The following is an 18893-nucleotide window of genomic DNA, read 5'->3' on the forward strand; positions in this document are numbered from 1 at the left end:
TTAGGTATAAACATTAAATTTTAATTTCAAGTAATTTGTACGAGCTCTTGCATGCATGCTCGACCGTTCAATCTAACATGAGATGTCATTAGATTATTGAGGCACTATATGCAATTTTATTATTTTAAACTAACCAAGACAATTAAAAGATTAAAGGAAACAAAATCACATAATATCTTAGTTCATTAAAAGGTTCGGATCTTTTGAAAGCTGTTTGTTACAAATCAAAAGTCGAATCTAACTATCTAAGGGAGAGGGAGGCATGATTGAAGTCTGGCAATCTAATCAAGCAGCTCAAAATCGTCATCAATGATCTCACAATATATATATATGTATATATTATGTATGTGATAAAATGACACATGTATATGAAATTATTTTTAACTGTTATTTCATTGTCAACAGTCAAACATTTTGCACTCCAAGTTAAGTTAAGTTTTGTCTCCACCAAATCCGTAAGAGATAGCATCATTGAAATATGAACAAATAGGTTGGGTCTGTGCTTGCTGCCCGTGCTGTGCTGTCATACATCATTTGTATTATTTGTTGGAGCCGTTGCCATAAACAAATTTAAGAAGGGGATAAATACATTCAAGTCTTTTTATTTATTTTTTTTTTAAATAAGGATATAATTTCCCATTCGTACTCCTTATCTTCAATTGAAATTATCGATTATTCTTATGTTTCTCGCATAATTTTGATGGGGAGTGTGTACCTTAACACGAAGGTTATTCAAACTATTTCAATAGAGTCAGGGACCCATTTGCTTAAATTGACCACATTATGCCCGTTTTGTAAAATCTTAAGAGCTTTGGGATCCCAATGTTGTTGCAGCATTTAAGAAATTTGATGTAAACATTTTTAAGGGCTTCGGACCTTTCAAATTTGAGATCGTGATCCAATTTCATCTGTCATTAATTGACTGCATAATTATACATTAATAATTAGGTATCTATTAAAAATCTTATCCATTTGATTGATTGTGTTTGTATATTTAGGATTAGGACGCGATTAGCTTACTTTATTGCATTGTATTTTATAGTGTATTTTATTAGGGTACATTATATTAAGTTGTAACACAATATTATTTTGGTATAGTATGGTCTGTATTATAAAATAATAATATTTTATATATTAATTTTATTACTATTTTATTAATATTTTAGGATTTTATTACTAAATTTTTAAATTTTTTATTAGATATTTATTTTAATAATAAAAAAATTATTTAATGATATCCTATTATTAAATAATAAAGTATTACAATATTATGTTATATTACTATAATATAATTTATTTTCATATACTAATTATGATAAAAAAGTGTAATTTAATATGATATTGTAAAAATATAGTTTATACAATTATACTATAATTTATATTATACTATAAATTAACATAATATTAAATTATCTATTTATTTTTATTTACTAATATCAAATATAATTGTTTGAATTAAAATTATTTTTAAATTTAGCACTTTAGAATTTATTAAATGATTAAATAAAATTAAAATACTTTACATATTTAAAGTAAAAATAATTTAAAAAATAGAGTAAAATAATATTTTAATTATTTAGTTATTAAATATTTATTTATATTATTATTTTTATTTAAATTTAAATTAATATTTACTAAATTTAAATTTTTTATAATTTATAGAATAATAAAACTAAATGATCATATTTAAAATATAAACATTTTGTTAATACAATACAGCTTAAACCCTACCATTGCATTAGCCACTTTTTTAATGTAGTACAATACAACTCGAAATTTCAACCAGACATGGGTTAACATAAGAACAAATTTTTAATGCAATGCAACACAATGTAATGCAAGCTACCCAACGCATCCTTAAGGACATGTCATAGTGTTGCCTAAATAGTTATGCTATGGTGTAGTCTATAGTTTGACATTTATTGAGAGATCTCTTATGGGTAGTCTATGCATGTAATATATTGTTGGTTGATCATATGATGAAAAATATTTTTCCATAATCAAGCGAAAGTCATGATTTTTTTTTTTTCTTGATTATGTTTATATGCATAGTTTGAGGAATATTGCAAATTCTTGTTAAGGATTAGGAGAAAATGACTTAATCTTTTCTACTATTTTCAAATACCGATCTAGAGAAGACAGTTATAGTCTTTCTTTACCATCCTCAATTATCTCCTTCTCGCATGTGGGTGCATAATAAATCTTAAATCATGCCATGCCGGAAATAGAGACCATAGAACACTCTCTTTTTCTTTTGCAGAGAAAAATCTTTTCGAATTTCTTTTCCTTGATAGTTGATACAAGAACCAATTACACTGTAGACTCGTGCATAATTACAATCTTTTTTTTTTTGAAAAAAGATTTTAAAAAATAAATTTACTAACGACTGGAATGGTCGAAAAGATGAAATTCAATATCATAAAAATATTTTTGGGACAAATAGATTAGTTAAATTTATAGAATAATAATAATAATCAGGTGGGCGACTGGATAAATGCTCAAAAAAATAATTAATTTATTATATATTCCGATCATGTTCAAAGTCACTGAAACTATATTTTATTCCCGTATGATCTGAAGTGACGTCCTCTCAGCAGGAAAAAACTGAAGTGAAGTGAATGGGATGCGATCCTAGATAATATATATACTCGCCGCTCACCGTTCAGGGTTCACTGCCGCGACAAAGAACTGTAAAAAAGAAATAACTTTTACGCAATTTTGGGTTTATATATGGCAATAGCTCGTGATGAGTGGCCATGTGGCGTGTCACGGGAAAGTACCCGTCAGACGCATACAGCAAAAGATCCATTTATGTCAGTTTATGCAATTATGACCCACTTTTCTCCGTTCTGTGACTGATAAAAAACTTCCTAAATCTAAGCCATCCAATTACATTATCATGAAAAAGGTTTTGAACTTTTCATGCAGATAAGTCAATTTTTCTTTTTTCTTTTTTTCTAAAAAAATATTTTGAAGGTCCAGTTTTGCTTTGCAGGTTAAATTTTTAATTCATGGAGGGTTTTTATACAAGGTGAGGTTAGTTGTATGTTCATTTCACTGTTTTATTGCATCTGGGTATCATGAATTTCATTCAGATTTTGATTTAATGCTCACTATAATGGCCATAGAGATAGCAGCAGTTGTGGCTGTTGTTTTTTATATTCATATCGGGCTGTAACGTAAAAAGTCTTGCATTGTATTCTTCTGGTTTTTTTTTTTTTTAATAACGTTGATTCATTGTAATGAAAAATTCAATTAATGTTGCTTGTTTGGAATTTGAGATAATTCTTGCGACAAAGACAAGTGGTAGTAAACAGAAACGTTTGAATTTTTATTGATGCTTGATTGATTGTTTTCTTTGATTTGTGGATTATCAGTTTTTGGCTTTTTCTGAGCTGTTAATGTGCCAAATTGCAGTGTAATTGTCCGGCTCACTAGTCGCACTCTAGCTGTTTGATTACTGGTAAACTAAAATTTCAACGGGCTGTTTTGAGTTCCTTAGTTTTGCCTTGAATGTATGTGTCAAGGGCCGGTTGGTGAATTTTCATTCAATGAGCATATTTCTGTGCTGGTTACTTCACTTTGCAAATTCTTTTTCATAAGAAATGGTTATGGTACAAGCTAAGGCGTTCAAATGATTAATGTTTTGAGACTTTGGCTATTTGCGTAAGTGTAAGATTATCGACTTATTTGAGCTTGAAAAATGGCGATGGCATCCACAGTAAAGGTGGTTCTGGGCTCGATAGCGTTTGCAATCTTTTGGGTAATGGCAGTTTTCCCAGCTGTCCCTTTTCTACCAATAGGGAGGACTGCAGGATCCCTCCTTGGGGCTATGCTTATGGTCATTTTCCAAGTCATAACCCCTGATCAAGCCTATGCTGCAATTGATCTCCCTATTCTTGGACTTCTCTTTGGAACAATGGTTGTCAGCGTATATCTGGAAAGTGCAGATATGTTCAAATATTTGGGGAGGATGCTCTCGTGGAAGAGCAGAGGACCAAAGGACTTACTTTGTCGAATCTGCTTGATTTCAGCCATTTCAAGTGCTCTTTTCACCAACGATACCTCTTGTGTGGTCTTGACTGAATTTGTATTGAAAATTGCAAGGCAGCATAATCTTCCCCCTCATCCATTTCTCCTTGCCCTTGCATCAAGTGCTAATATTGGGTCATCAGCAACTCCAATTGGCAACCCCCAGAACCTGGTTATAGCCGTTCAAAGCAAGATCCCATTCGGGAAGTTTCTAATTGGAATCCTCCCTGCAATGTTCGTGGGAGTTGCTGTGAATGCTCTAATTCTTCTTACCATGTACTGGAAATTGTTAAATTCTCATAAGGATGAAGAAGATGCAACTGCAGAAGTTGTTGCAGAAGAGGATGTGACTTCTCATCGATTCTCACCAGCCACAATGTCTCATTTTACATCGTTAAACTCTCAGGAGTGGAACTCTAGATTGGAATCTATGAGTCTTCAAAACTCTCCAAATGTAAATGGAAACGGAAGTCATGCTGAGACTCTAAGAAACCGAACTAGTTTAGTTGAGAATGAGATCAACAGGGTATCTAGTGGTACATTTGAGTCTGCTAGGATTACAAATGAATCAAAAGAGGTGTCAACTGATGGAGGTTCTCAGAGAAGGGAGGAAACTGTCCCTTCAAGAGGAATTGGATCAGTAATTACATTGGTCAATGTTCTTTTACGGCAATTGTCACGGGGAAAGGAAAGTTTGAGTAGTGAGTGGAAAAGAGTTTTGTGGAAATCTTGTGTTTACCTTATTACCCTAGGCATGTTAGTTTCCCTACTTATGGGTCTCAACATGTCCTGGACAGCAATTACTGCTGCACTTGCTCTTGTGGTTCTTGATTTCAAGGATGCTCGACCAAGTCTCGAAAAGGTAAAATCTGCTATCAGAATGGTTCTTCTTCCTTTCTTGTCCGCATGAAGTTTGTATATTTTAAAAGCGTATCACATGATAGGTTTAATGTTAACTGCTTTTGCATCATATATATTAATTGAAATTTTCTTCTTCCTTTTGACCAGGTGTCCTATTCGCTTCTAATTTTCTTCTGTGGAATGTTCATCACAGTCGATGGTTTCAATAAAACTGGAATTCCAAGTGCTCTGTGGGAATTCATGGAGCCCTATGCAGAGATTGATCACGTTGGAGGCATAGCAGTTCTCGCTGCTGTCATACTAGTCCTGTCAAATTTGGCTTCCAATGTTCCAACTGGTATGTTGATGTTGTCTCTTGCACAAATCTGTTCAATAAGATTACTTTTAAAGCAAGAAACCTGGTCATACAATTTGCTGAATTCAACTTTGTAATTATTGTCAAATTCCTGTAAGTTTGTTGGGTCTCACGTATACCTGACTAAAAATAATAAATAAATAAATAAGTAAATGATCTTTAATCATTCACATTGTAGTAAATTTGCTGAAATTCATGATGCTGTGGAATGGAATGCAAGAAATTTTTTTTAGAAGGTTATTCTGGTGCATGCTTCTTCTGATCTGTATCTCTCTGCCAGTATGAAAAAGGATTTACCGAACATTTCTACATGAAAATATCTAATATTTCCTTTAAATATATGTTTAGTTATTCATTTGGATACATACCAAAACTGTTATAAGTGTAAACCATCTATTCTCATATTGAATGGACTATTCACCTGTCCCAGAAGCTAGTTAAATAACCCGTTTGTATTATCTTAGTTCTCCTGCTCGGAGGCCGTGTGGCAGCATCAGCAGCTGCAATTTCTGCTGCCGACGAGAAGAAGGCATGGCTCATTTTAGCTTGGGTCAGCACGGTAGCCGGGAACCTCTCACTAGTGGGATCAGCCGCCAACTTGATAGTATGCGAGCAAGCCCACCGTGCTCCACATCTTGGGTACACCTTATCTTTCTGGAATCATCTTAAATTCGGAGTACCCTCAACTCTGATAGTCACAGCTATTGGTTTGCCATTGATAAGATAATACTGTTATTTCTAAGCAGAAAATGTATATATTTTTTGCTTGAGAGAAGGCGGGAATTTTCCAGCAAGGCTTCAATAATGAACTGTACGTCTGTACCTTTCTTTTCGCTTGTACATAGGCCAAGATTTTGTTCAAACAAAGCTGGTTCAGTACCTACCTTACCCCAAAAAGGAAAAAAAAATAAAAGATTTTTATATGATGCTGTATGTATTTTTTTTTTTTTTTTTTTGTAACATTGTAGTGAGGTTGTTGTGAATCGTTAGATTTAAGTGTTCTAATCTCGTTTATTCAGACAAATAATTAAAATGTAATAAGCAATCATTAGATTGCAGATGAATATGGAGAAAAAAAAATATCTCATTTTAATTTTTGTTTGCTGCTTTAATCTATTCGCTTCCCCAATATTAATCCTCTTCCAATAAAGAATAAATTGACAAATAAGTAATTTGCCCAACACGAAATCATACATGCATGACAAGTCATTTTTGCCTTTTTCATGATAAGTCATATTAAAGTCTAGCGGTGCAGTCCACTTCTAGTTACTTGTACTGGTCTTTCTAGTTGCTGGATCCAACAAATTATATGACAATACACTCAGAGCCCAATAGCCAGGCCCAGTATAGCTTGTCCCCATAGTCAAAGATCACATTGACGTAAAGCAGCCAAATATAAATTCTAATTTATGACTCACCCAAACTTACGAAAGAAATTGACTTTGACTTATAGTATCTTCCCATGAACTCTCCAAATTTCAAAAATTTCAGTTCATCGATTTTGACTCATAAATTGTCTCTTTGCATGAGCTTTCCAACATCACATGGTGTATACAATATAAAAATATTTACACGCACGTATAGTATTTGTGTTTTCATCAATAAAACCACGGATCCGCATGTAATTTTTTTTTGGCTTTTTGTTCATCTTCTCCGTCAATCGAACTTCAAAAAATTGTGGGTGGAAACATTCAATTTTTTTTGGTCCTGCCCCATCATTTATATCTTTAAAAACTTGAAACATTCTTGGCATGCAGCCATGAAGATGAAATTAGACCATTGATTTCATTCTAAATGGGTCATTGTCAAGGAATGGAGGAATAATATTTATAATAATAATAAAGATTTTAAAAGAACATGTTGAGAACAATTATTAAACAATAAAAAAATAAAATAAAAAATAAAAACGCGAATTTTAATGGAAAGAGATAAGGAATTTCTATCATATCAAATTCTATTTTCCTTTTCATTTTTTTTTTTTTTTTGGCGGTCCAACATCACTAAAGTCATTCTTGAACATTGAATCAATTCTTAAGGAGTCATTTTCATATTCGTGTACAATGATATAACATTTTAAAGTTAATAGAGTACATTAGAACACCCAAATTGATAGTAAGAATTAATTTTTTTTTTTTCATTCACAAAGAAATAAGTAGGGACTCGTACTTACAAGAACCATTGATCCAAATTGGTCTGGAAAACTCAATTTTAAATTCTGGACATAAATTCATTCAAAACCCAAATTCTTCTAAGAGCGCCCCCCCAAAAAAAAAAAAAAAACAAATAAATCTAGGTATTAGCTTAGCATCCACATGAAAAATGAGGACGAAAATGAAACACATTTAAAGTTTTACGAACAAACATTATGCATTGTGTTGTTTGACTTGTTTCTTGTCATATTGGTTTAAAAAAAAAGGAAAATAAAAAGAGAAGCCAATCATAAGTTGCCAAGAGACATGATAAGAAAGTGAAATGGGGCGGGGGACGTGCATGGCACGTGCAAGAGTGATTCATCTCCCCTTGCTGCTTGCTGGCTTGCTTTAGGGGTGGCAATCAAATCCGAACCCGGATCGGACCCGGATTGAACCCGAAAAATCTGGTCTGGGTTCAACCCGCACCGGTATAGTTTTTATCCGAAATCCGGATCAGTTTTTGACAATCCGTATTTTTCTGGTCCGGATCCGATTTCAGGTGAACCCGTAAATCTGGAACCCGGACCCGGATATTATTTATTTTAATATTAATTTTGATCCGTAAATCCGTAATTATAAATAGAAAAATTAAAAAAAAAACGAAAACAAAAGTGAAACCCTAGAATCTAGATCTCTCTCGTCTCGTTCCTCTAATCCTCTCTCGAAATTTCTCCTTCAACCTAAAAAAAATTATTGTAAATCTGTAATTTCTCCTTTCAATCTCTCAAGTCTCATCCGTAAACCGTAATCCGTTCCTCTCTCAATCTCTCTCACCCGTGAACCGTGACTCATTGCTCATCTCAGTCCTCCATCGTCACTTAATCTCTCTCACTCTCTCTGCAACTCTCCTATAATCTATTCTTCAGATCAGATCAGATCCTTCGCGTCGTGGCTTGTCATCACCTTCACGGCGAGGCTTGTTCGTTTCATCACTCTGTCGCGGCCAGCAAAAGGGGTTGAAATCCACCTCAGTCTCGCTGCTGTGTTCTGTGTTCATCAGCATATACTTCAGTTGCTGCTGTGAATATTTGTGAGTCTCGGCTTTTCTCTTTACAATTTATGCTCTATTACACTTTGATTTTCCCTCTTTGCAATTTTTGTGCTGTTATGCTTTGAGCTTGTATTGCTGCTGGCACAATTTGATTTTTCCTCAGACATGGTTTTCTTTGTATATGACATATGAGAGCACTTGACTAATTATAAGCTTTTTGTTTTTCTGAATTATTTGCCTCTTTTTGTTCTTTGTTTTTCTGGCACAAGGAGAAATTATTGTCTAAAACAGAACAGTTGCCATTTTTCTTCTGCCGCGTATTGTTGGTTTTGTGCATTAAGAGTTGGTTAGTGAGTAAGCTTAGAATTGAATTTGAAGTATAATTAGCCAAAGGGCTGCTGCCTATGGCTAGCTGCATGAATGGTAGTTCTGAGCCTGACTAGCATTAATACTCTGTTTTGCTTGCTTCTGCTTTCTCTCACTGAAAATGGGGTTCGACCTTGTCATGTGCTTTTACTACTTGTGTATACTGAGTTGCTTGAAGAGTAATGACTCTTTCCAGTTAGTATTGTACACTCCTGATCCTTTTCCTCGATTATAAATTTAGAATAATCTGCCAATGCAGTAAGAATTGTTTAGGATATCTGCAAATTTGTCGCAGGCACTTTTTTGAGCACTGGTGGGCTGTGGGCAGTGGCTGGAAATCTGAGCACTAGTGGGCAGTGGCTGGAAATTTGAGCATTGGTGGGCTGTGGTCAGTGGCTAGAAATCTGAGCACTAGTGGGCAGTGGCTGGAAATTTCAGCTTTAAATTATAGAATTATGTTATGAATTTGTATTTGTGGATGTTTATTACTTTAAAACTTTGAATTTTAGATTTTATATTGTGTATTTGTGTTGTATTTGTTTTAGAAGCTGGATGTGTTATTATGTTCTGTTATTTGGCCCTGTGTCCAGCAAATTTTGATGAACCAAAGTTAAACAATTTGGTTCTAGTGGGCTGGTGGTTCTGGATGTGTTTATATGTTCTGTTTTTTTGCCCTATGTCCGGCAAATTTTGATGAGCCAAAGTTAAACAATTTGGTTCTAGTAGTCTAGTGATGTCACTGATGTGTTATATGTTCTTTTTTTTTGCCTTTTATCCATCAAATTTTATTGAACCAATTCTAGGAAGAATTGTGTAATGTGTTGTTGGGGAAAAGATTAAAACATTAAACCCCATCCCCTGTGCCTTGTTAAAATAAGTTATATGGTCTCTAAAAAAAAAAAAAAAGCAATCCGGGTTCAAAACTCGGAATCCGAAAACCCAGATTTTTCCGGGTTGAACCCGGACCGGAGTCGAATTTAAAAAACCCGGGTTTAATGCGGGTCCGGTTATGAAAATTTTGTGTCCGGGTCCGGATCCGGAACAGCCAAACCCGGACCCGGACCCGAAAATTGCCATCCCTAGCTTGCTTGCTTCCGTGAGTTAGGCCACTTTATTCTTTCATTTCCAATGACGCTCACCTTCGTTTTAACTTTTGCTTTGCTTTGCTTGTACAATCATAAATATAAATTAAAATTAATATGTTGATGATTTTATTTATTATTCACTTATTGTATTTAAAAGAAATTAAAATTAAGGGAATTTTTCCTTTTTTTTTTTATAGATTTTTCATTTTAAGTTATAAGAATTTGGTCTATGTAACAATAAGCATGTATATACATATATCGCTCGGTAGCTAGAATTTAGATGACTACATTAAAGTCAACTCTTAAGTCAAACTCGTTTTTATTAACACTAGACTTTTAAGTGTACAGAACCTTTGGCTAAAAGTTGGACCCAACACAAAGGTCAACTAACCTCAAAATGCCACTAAAATGTTTTTTTTTTTTTTTGAAATGGAAAGCAATTTGAGATTTTTTTTTTTTTTTACTTTTTGGGATGTAATTGAAAACATTTTTGTGTAGAGACTTTTTGTTGGGTAACGTTTTTCATGGAAATACAAAATTAATTATGTTTCACGTTCCACATATGCTAAATACTTAATTCAAAAAATTAAAATGAGAATTTATCATGAACAAGAGATTCTGATTATTTGATAAAGCTCTCAACAAATTACAAAAATATATATTAAATAAAGTATTTTAATGATTTATCTCTCAGTTATTGATTAAAATGAGGCTATCCTATCACATGAGAGTCTATAACCCGCTAGCAATATAAATTTCATTGATTAAATGTACATTTATCATTAAATTTAAATATAATATAATTAGATGTGAATAATTTACGCAATTAAATTTAGATCTCCAAAATTAAACTCAAGAACTATTGTTTTTAAAAATTATATGGGCCCCCTAAAATGTCTTGCCTATAATAGAATCCTTGCAAACTCGTGAAATAAAAATAAAACTTAGAAAATGACTTATTACAAATAAAAAATAATTTCTAAATAAAATCCAATCTATTGACTGCGATTTCATACTATTCAGTTTCACATTTTCATTAATCTCTTAATAAATTCGAATTATCATCAATATTTTGCTATATTTTTAAAGGATGGTGCTATTTTAATTTAAACTCTTCATTTATAATTTTAATACAAATATTGAGTCATTTATTTCAAGTCACCCAACGGTGGATGATCATCGTTCAAAACAATGCCTAAAAATTAAAAAAAAATGTTAGAAAAATCTTAGGTGAGATGAATTATGTCATGTCATCATTGGAATCAATAAAACTAACGTACAATATTAAATAGAAAAACATTAAGTGAGTAATATCACTAAAACATTACATTAAATTTAAAGAAAAATTTTAAAATCTTAGTAAGATCGACCACGCAAGTCATTAAATAAACTAAAATATACTATAACGGTAAAATAAAAAATTATAATTACCAAAAAAAAGTCACTTTCAAATAAAGAAAAATCTGGCAATAATCAAATACAGAACATAATATTAATACAGTACATAATATTATCTATTATTATTATTATTTTAGATGACATCTTGACGCATATTATATTTATTACATAATAAATTTATAATTAGCAGCATGATGACGTGGCATGCTCCATCAGTCCATCTCCCCTAAAGATTTTTTTCTTTTTAAATTTTTTTGGGGTAACTAACGGTTAAAAACGAGTTTACTGTACTCGGAAATTTACCAATGCGGCAATCACCATCATTACTTTTTAATAATTATAATATAATATAATTTTAATATATATATATATATGTATTTTTTTTAATAATTGTAAAATCAACGCACAGACAACTCCATGTCTTGGGCTCAGACATACTCTCTCTCTCTTCCCTTTCCTTCTCTTTCTCTCTCTACATTTCTATCAATCTCTGTCTTCTTTTTTCGCGATCTCTCTCTTTGAACTCAACAACAACAAAATTCTTCTTGCAAAGGAATCCCTCAATACGCTGCCGTTTTGACTAGGGTTCTTTCATTTCTCCACGATTACATTCAACCAGTTCTCATCTCAACATTACGCAACTAATCTCTCAGACGTACGTTTCTTCTTCACTTCAGATTCAAACTGCCGTTAAAACATGTGCCGGTGAGTACAATTTTTTGTTATTATTATTAGTATTCTTTTTTATGTCTTTATTTTTAGCCTGTGCTGAGATCTGTCTATTAACGCCGTCGTTTTGAACTAAGTTAAAGATCGTAAAACTCTGTTTAGTTCATTTGAGAAAAATCCAGTTATTTTTAGTGAATGAATTTCAGATTTTATTTTTAGCGCACGTGTTTATTTTGCCAGTTCCTATATGTAGTTAGAAATTTGAACTAATATGATTTGCGTTGTGATTATATATAATGCACGTACAAGACGTGCTTAATTTACGCGGTTTTAAGTGTAAAAATGTGGTTCCTTTTTTGAGGTTGTTGGATGAGGTAGCTTTGCTAATCAGTCAAAATTGGCTGACTAATTTTGACTTTTCATATTGCCTGTGAGGTTTTTTTTTTTTTTTTTTTTGATCAGTTCATTGGTTCAGTATAACATTCAGACATGCAATTTTTCTCACTTTTGTTTAATTTGATTTTGGAGTTGACAGTGACATAGACACAGTCTTGCTAATTATTGACCATGTTATATTTTTCATTGTTTTTTTTGTTCAGGTTTTAGAATTTTAGAATAAAGTGTTGCACGATTGGTTGTTGGTTTTAGAAATGGAATTGCCTTAGAAGAAATTTCCAGCTGCTTTATTCTTTTTTTGGTAAATATTGAAGAATAAGAAAAATGCGTTCTTGGTGGGGAAAGTCATCGTCGAAGAAAAAAGCAAGTAAGGATGGTATAATTTGCACAATACATCAAAAAATTAAGATCACATGTGAAGGTAAAGCAAGCAGTAAATCAGGAGGGTCTCGCAGACCTTGCAATGATACAGTTTCGGAGCTAGGATCCCAGTCCCGAGCAGAATCTAGATCAACTTCCCCTTCCAAGCAAGTAGGGAGGAGTCAAAGTTTTGTTGAAAGGTCCAATGCTCAACCACTTCCACTTCCTGGTTTGCGCTCTGCAGCTGTAAGTCGTACAGCTTCTGAAATTAGTATCTCCACTAAGCCAAAACTGGAAAAAGGTTCCAAGTCTTCATTGTTTTTACCTCTTCCAAGACCGGCATGCATACGTAGTAGGGCAAATCCTGCTGACTTGGATGGAGATTTGATCACCGCCTCTATTTCCAGTGAGAGCTCCATTGATAGTGATGATCAAGCTGACTCCCGTCATCGCAGTCCGCTGGCAAATGACTATGACAATGGGACTAGAACAGCTGCAAGCAGCCCTTCCAGGTTAGCCTGCTCGTAACTCATTAAACTCGATGCTTTGACAATGGATAAAAATGTAAATGTATGGGAAATTTGTGTTCACATGTTATTGATGTTTTATTATATCTACTTATTCCTGATCAATTGACTCCATCTTTCTTTCCACCCCTGAAGTGTGATGCCCAAGGATCATCTTTCCAATGCCTCTCAAACAAGTTCAAGAGAGGAAAAAAAACCGGCAAATCTTTCATTGAGTAATCGTCTCTCCCCATCACCCAAACAAAGACGTTTAAGTGGTCATGTCCCAAATCTACAGGTTCCGTATCATGGTGCTTTCAGCAGTGCTCCTGACAGCTCGTTGTCAAGTCCCTCCAGAAGTCCACTGAGAGCATTTGGTAGTGAGCAAGTCGTGAATTCTGCTTTCTGGTCTGGGAAGCCTTATGCAGATGTCACATTACTTGGCTCTGGCCACTGCTCTAGTCCAGGTTCTGGTCAAAATTCTGGGAATAATTCGATGGGAGGTGATATGTCAGGACAGTTATTTTGGCAACAGTTACAAAGCAGGGGTAGCCCAGAATATTCACCAATACCTAGTCCCAGAATGACTAGCCCAGGCCCCAGCTCCAGAATCCAAAGTGGTGCTGTCACCCCTATTCATCCTAGAGCAGGAGGTGCACCCATTGAGTCGCAGACAAGCTGGCCTGATGATGGAAAACAACAAAGCCACCGCTTGCCTCTTCCTCCTATAACAATATCCAATTCTTCTCCCTTTTCTCATTCAAATTCGGCTGCAACATCACCCTCTGTGCCACGAAGTCCAGGAAGAGTGGAAAATCCAGTTAGCCCCGAGTCACACTGGAAAAAGGGAAAGATGCTGGGTAGAGGCACATTTGGACATGTTTATGTTGGTTTTAACAGGTTTGTGGTTTATGTTTGTTTTAACAGGTTTGCCACAAAGAATATTGCTTTTTTTAAATTTTTTTTAATGCATGTGCACTTTGATTTTATTAATAAACGGCTTGCAAAACAATTGTATTAACCTCCCATCAAATTTAGTACATTAGCAAGCTAAGTAGTTGAGATCAGTGTTAGCAGATTTTCTTGATTATCGATTACAAATGGCTCATTAGGACTGAGGTTTTTAAATATGATGTTTTAATCTGTTTTGGTATTTTTACATGTTGGTCATTATTTAAGTTTGTATGTATCTGATTTCTCCTCTTAACTGGTCCAGTGATAGTGGTGAAATGTGTGCAATGAAGGAAGTTACATTATTTGATGATGCCAAGTCAAAGGAGAGTGCTAAGCAGCTGATGCAGGTATGATCACTTCCAAGTATAACAGTCAGCTTTCAGTTTATTAGATAATGGTTTTTGTTTCTTTGCCTCCCCCCCGCTGCCTGCATCCTTTCTTTGAATAGTTTATTTAATTGCTCCCTTGTTTTGTAACATATGCATAGCTTTAAGAAAACATTCTTACTCGAGTTCTGTGGCAGGAAATTGTATTATTAAGTCGCTTACGGCATCCAAACATCGTGCAATACTATGGATCTAAAACAGTAAGTATTTTTGTTCTATTTCCATTCACTGAAGCATGTGACAATTGTTATTTAAAGCTGTTGATATTTATTTTCAGACATTGTCTTTTCATATGGTACAAATATGACTGTTGGATTTTTTTTCCCGAACAGGTTGAGGACAAACTTTATATATACCTGGAGTATGTATCTGGTGGGTCAATTTATAAACTTCTCCAGGATTATGGACATTTTGGCGAACCGGCAATTCGTAATTATACACAACAAATCTTGTCTGGGCTTGCATTCTTACACTCAAAGCATACAGTCCACAGGTGATAATCCTCCTATTCTTGAATAAGTTTGAAGCTGCTATATACAGATTAGCTACTCTGCTCAATTTATACATTGTTTGTATTCTTAAATAAAGGGCATTTATTTTACAGGGACATTAAAGGAGCAAACATACTTGTGGATCCAAATGGGCGGGTCAAGCTGGCAGATTTTGGGATGGCAAAGCATGTAAGTTTAGGCATAATAATTTCTTTTAATAAATGTATAAATTGCATCTGATTAAATGAGAATTTAGCGAAACATTAAATGCTCTGTGCAGATTGCCGGCCAGTCATGTCCATTATCATTCAAGGGAAGCCCTTACTGGATGGCTCCTGAGGTCAGAAATTATTCCTTTTTGTACCTGAACTCATTAATAACAACATGGTTCTCAATTGTGATATCAAATCTAAATTTACACTCAGGTTATAAAGAACTCAAGTGGTTGCAATCTTGCTGTTGATATTTGGAGTCTTGGATGCACTGTTTTGGAAATGGCTACAACAAAACCACCTTGGAGCCAGTATGAAGGGGTCGGTACTGAAGCAACAGAAACGATCTTAAATTTTCATTTTTTCTTATACAGAAAATGATAGTTTATGTTGTCCAGTTGGAGCTTAGTTCATTGTGTGAGATAGTTGCATGTTATGATCTGCAGGTTGCTGCTATGTTTAAGATTGGGAATAGTAAGGAACTCCCAACAATTCCAGATGACCTCTCTGATGAAGGAAAGGATTTTATTAGGTTGTGTTTGCAACGTAATCCCTTAAACCGTCCAACAGCAGCTGAGCTTTTGGATCACCCTTTTGTGAAGGGTGCTGCACCTTTGGAAAGAACTATTCTGGCCCCTGAGCCTTCAGATGTTCCCCCTGGAGTTACAAATGGCATAAAAGCTCTGGTAGTTTCATTTCTCTTGATATTCCATTTCGTCTCTATTGGGATTGAGATTGTTGTGTATGCTTGATATTTGGTGCATGTTCTCCCTTTGGGTTCCTGTTTATTTTAGCAATGGAATTTAGATGTACCACGAATATTAAAATGGTGATATTGTCTTGATATGCTTTTCACATTCTTAACTGTCTCATATCTTTAATGTGCAGAAGGCATTATAGAATTTTTTTTCAACTGCTGTCTTATTCCAGTGAATCAATTAATTTGTAGGAAGTTCGTGTGATACATTGTGTTATCACATCAATTTTAAACTTTCAATGTTAGAGATATGCAATTCTGCTAGTTGGATAAGTGTTTGACTCGTGGTTGGAAAGAACATGTGCAGAATGTAGTGAAAATTGTTCTAAAATCTCAGGCAAAAGCAGATGATCATTATATAACTTGTTCTTTTTCTGGCTACTATGACATGGGAGTCTTATTTATTTAATCTCTCTAGCAAAATATTGACAATCTTTCTAAATTCAGGTTCCTTCCTAGTCATATTGACATAATGCGTGCAGTAAAGCTCCATTGGGTTAGTACATAGAGATGTACTAACTAAAGCAATTAAAGCTGCAGGGATGCTTAAGACAGTTTGCTAGTTTATCTTTAGTTGTGTATCACAATGAGATAAAGGTTTAGGGAAGTATTGTCCACTCAGTTGGGTGTTTAATGTGAGTTATGGATAATATAGAGTCAACTTTTTCCATCAAAACTTGGATTTGTGTATGGACAACAGCTGTTCCAGTTACATGGATATTTTGGGGGCAAATGTGAAGTAAGGCTTCAGTGAATAAATTTAGGTTTAGAGGGACAAATGAGACACCAAAGTAAACTTCTATACCAAATCTAGAAAATGATTAGTCCTGTTGATTTTAAATTGTTGTGATAAGCTTAGATAACAGTGATGAGACTTTTTTTTTTCATTATTTGATATTTGATGTGTGTTTGATTGCACATAAGAGCGGAGAAAATTCTTTGTGTTTTTTTCTTCGATTTTTGTACTTGGGCAATGACCTTGGGACTGTCTAAAGAAACTGGCTTGTTTTCCTAATGTCCATCTAGAGCATATCCTCTTCTTTGTATGCGGCCAATTTCTGACTATTGGTTTGGCTCATTAATTAACTTTCAGGGCATTGGACAATTGAGAAACGTTTCCACTTTTGATACTGAGAGACTTGCTGTTCATTCATCAAGAGTTTCGCAAACTTCTCTCAATGCCAGGTCTCTCTTTTTCTCGCTTTCTTACACAAAAATTAGCAATGATAAAAGTAACTCAACATCATCATCTTCACGAGCTTGAATTCTGATTTCTGTTACCTGATCTGCAGTGATATCAATATTTCAATGAACAGATCGTGCCCCGTGTCACCCATTGGAAGCCCTCTTTTACATCCAAGGTCACCACAACACCTGAATGGAAAAATGTCTCCTTCTCCTATATCTAGCCCTCGGACCACTTCAGGTGCATCCACACCTCTAACGGGTGGCAGTGGTGCTATACCATTCAATCACCTGAAACAACCAGTTTACTTGCAAGAGGGTTTTGGGAACTTGGCGAAGCCCACAAGTAACTTTTATGGCAATGGCCCTTCTTACCAAGATACAAATCCTGACATATTCCGAGGGATGCAGCCAGGAGGGTCTCACATATTCTCAGAATTAGTACCCTCCGAAAATGATGTTTTAGGAAAGCAATTGGGAAGGCCAGTTCATGGGGAACCGTACGATGGACAGTCGGTCTTAGCTGATCGTGTGTCTCGGCAGTTCCTGAAGGATCAGGTGAAGATGAATCCATCCCTAGATCTAAGTCCCCTATCTCCTTTGCCCGCCCGGACTAGTGGTATCTAACTTCATTCATTTTTTTGGACCCACCAATCTCTGCGAACCTGAAGTTTTCAGATTCTCTTTGGTTCTACTAAACTATTTATTCTCAACTGCTGAGGAAGCTAAGTTGTCAATAAGTGTCCAGAGTGGAAATCTATGGAATAAGTTTTTTTTTTTTTTTTGGAGGGGGTGGGGTGGATGAAGGGGCTGGAGGTGGATACATTATTTGCCATGGCTTCGTTTTCGGGCTTATGTCTTGCAGATTCTTGATCGATCAGCAACTTAAGCTGTGTGACAAAACTGATACTACTGTTGGATGGCTAGGCTAATTTATAGTGGAGCTTGCTTCCCAGCTAATAACAAACTTGCTGTTGAGGGTAGTTTGTGATATGATTCGGCATCAACTTTGTACAGAGCAGAGTCCATAGAACGTCAACTTGTGGCTAACTGAACTATGGTATTACGAGCTTGATTATTATGGCGGAAGGTAGAGCTGACGATCCAATGTGGGGCTGTTCTTCAAGGAACTTAATTATAGCTGCAAAATCAGTACAGTATTTTTAGATCATGGTATAGAAGAGAAGAACGACCAACTCAGTACAATTATTAGACTGTAGGCTAATTTTTTTGGGGTCAAACTGCTGTACAGAAAAATGGAGAACAGAATTGGGTCCAAAATTTGTGTACAAAACGATCACAGATTTGTCAAGCTTCTGCATCAGTTGCAGTTGGTTCAGGTGTCACTATTGTTATGAATTGTTCTACCAATTTGTTGTATGTACATTAACACTTCCGTAAATTGAAGAGATCTCACTCCATGAACGTGTTTTTTTCTGACCATACAGAGATGCGCATACAGGATTGAGAATTTGTTGATGTACTTGGATTTAATCATTGTAAATGTTCAAGTTCCAGCTCCCAGCACAAGATGCTAATCTGATGCAAAAACGGAGAAATTGGGTGACGACTCCTTTGTCTGATTATACGATTTCTCTTTGTTGAGCTATATCTTTGTTTTCCAGGTTGTTAACTCTTATGTGACACCAATTATCTGATGATGAATGAAGGTGAACATGTTACTGCATCACTAGAAG

General features: G+C 34.7%; 2 protein-coding genes across 6 annotated transcripts; both read left to right on the forward strand.

Moving 5' to 3' along the window:
• The first annotated feature begins 2549 nt into the window (after window positions 1-2549).
• On the forward strand, window positions 2550-6341 carry LOC102622728 (silicon efflux transporter LSI2-like). 5 transcript variants are annotated; one of them, XM_025092106.2, is made up of 5 exons: window positions 2550-2908; window positions 2983-3036; window positions 3418-4894; window positions 5041-5230; window positions 5713-6341. In XM_025092106.2, the coding sequence occupies exons 3-5, from the start codon at window positions 3704-3706 to the stop codon at window positions 5973-5975; spliced, it is 1644 nt and encodes a 547-aa protein (XP_024947874.1). In that variant the 5' UTR covers window positions 2550-2908; window positions 2983-3036; window positions 3418-3703; the 3' UTR covers window positions 5976-6341. The 5 variants fall into 5 exon arrangements, with proteins under 5 accessions (XP_024947874.1, XP_006490436.1, XP_015389504.1 ...); XM_006490373.4 differs by having other exon boundaries at window positions 2983-3031; XM_015534018.3 differs by having other exon boundaries at window positions 2996-3036.
• Window positions 6342-11678: 5337 nt separating this feature from the next.
• LOC102623389 (mitogen-activated protein kinase kinase kinase YODA-like) lies at window positions 11679-18886 on the forward strand. Its single transcript, XM_052433480.1, has 12 exons — window positions 11679-11985; window positions 12549-13217; window positions 13368-14111; window positions 14428-14512; window positions 14689-14751; window positions 14884-15044; window positions 15156-15231; window positions 15323-15382; window positions 15468-15575; window positions 15701-15940; window positions 17105-17196; window positions 17304-18886. Exons 2-12 carry the CDS (start codon window positions 12670-12672, stop codon window positions 17821-17823), a joined length of 2697 nt encoding a protein of 898 aa, XP_052289440.1. The 5' UTR covers window positions 11679-11985; window positions 12549-12669; the 3' UTR covers window positions 17824-18886.
• The last annotated feature ends 7 nt before the right edge of the window (window positions 18887-18893 follow it).

Source organism: Citrus sinensis, chromosome 9, assembly GCF_022201045.2.
Source record: "Citrus sinensis cultivar Valencia sweet orange chromosome 9, DVS_A1.0, whole genome shotgun sequence".
Taxonomy (NCBI): domain Eukaryota; kingdom Viridiplantae; phylum Streptophyta; class Magnoliopsida; order Sapindales; family Rutaceae; genus Citrus; species Citrus sinensis.

Bases quoted from the DNA above. Each gene is read 5' to 3' on its own strand.
- LOC102622728 (XM_052433482.1), top strand. From the start codon at position 3,704: ATGGCGATGGCATCCACAGTAAAGGTGGTTCTGGGCTCGATAGCGTTT. The intron at 4,895-5,040 runs GTAAAATCTGCT...CCTTTTGACCAG, and splicing joins CTCGACCAAGTCTCGAAAAG to GTGTCCTATTCGCTTCTAAT. The intron at 5,231-5,712 runs GTATGTTGATGT...GTATTATCTTAG, and splicing joins GGCTTCCAATGTTCCAACTG to TTCTCCTGCTCGGAGGCCGT.
- LOC102623389 (XM_052433480.1), top strand. From the start codon at position 12,670: ATGCGTTCTTGGTGGGGAAAGTCATCGTCGAAGAAAAAAGCAAGTAAG. The intron at 14,513-14,688 runs GTATGATCACTT...GTTCTGTGGCAG, and splicing joins GTGCTAAGCAGCTGATGCAG to GAAATTGTATTATTAAGTCG. The intron at 14,752-14,883 runs GTAAGTATTTTT...TTTCCCGAACAG, and splicing joins AATACTATGGATCTAAAACA to GTTGAGGACAAACTTTATAT.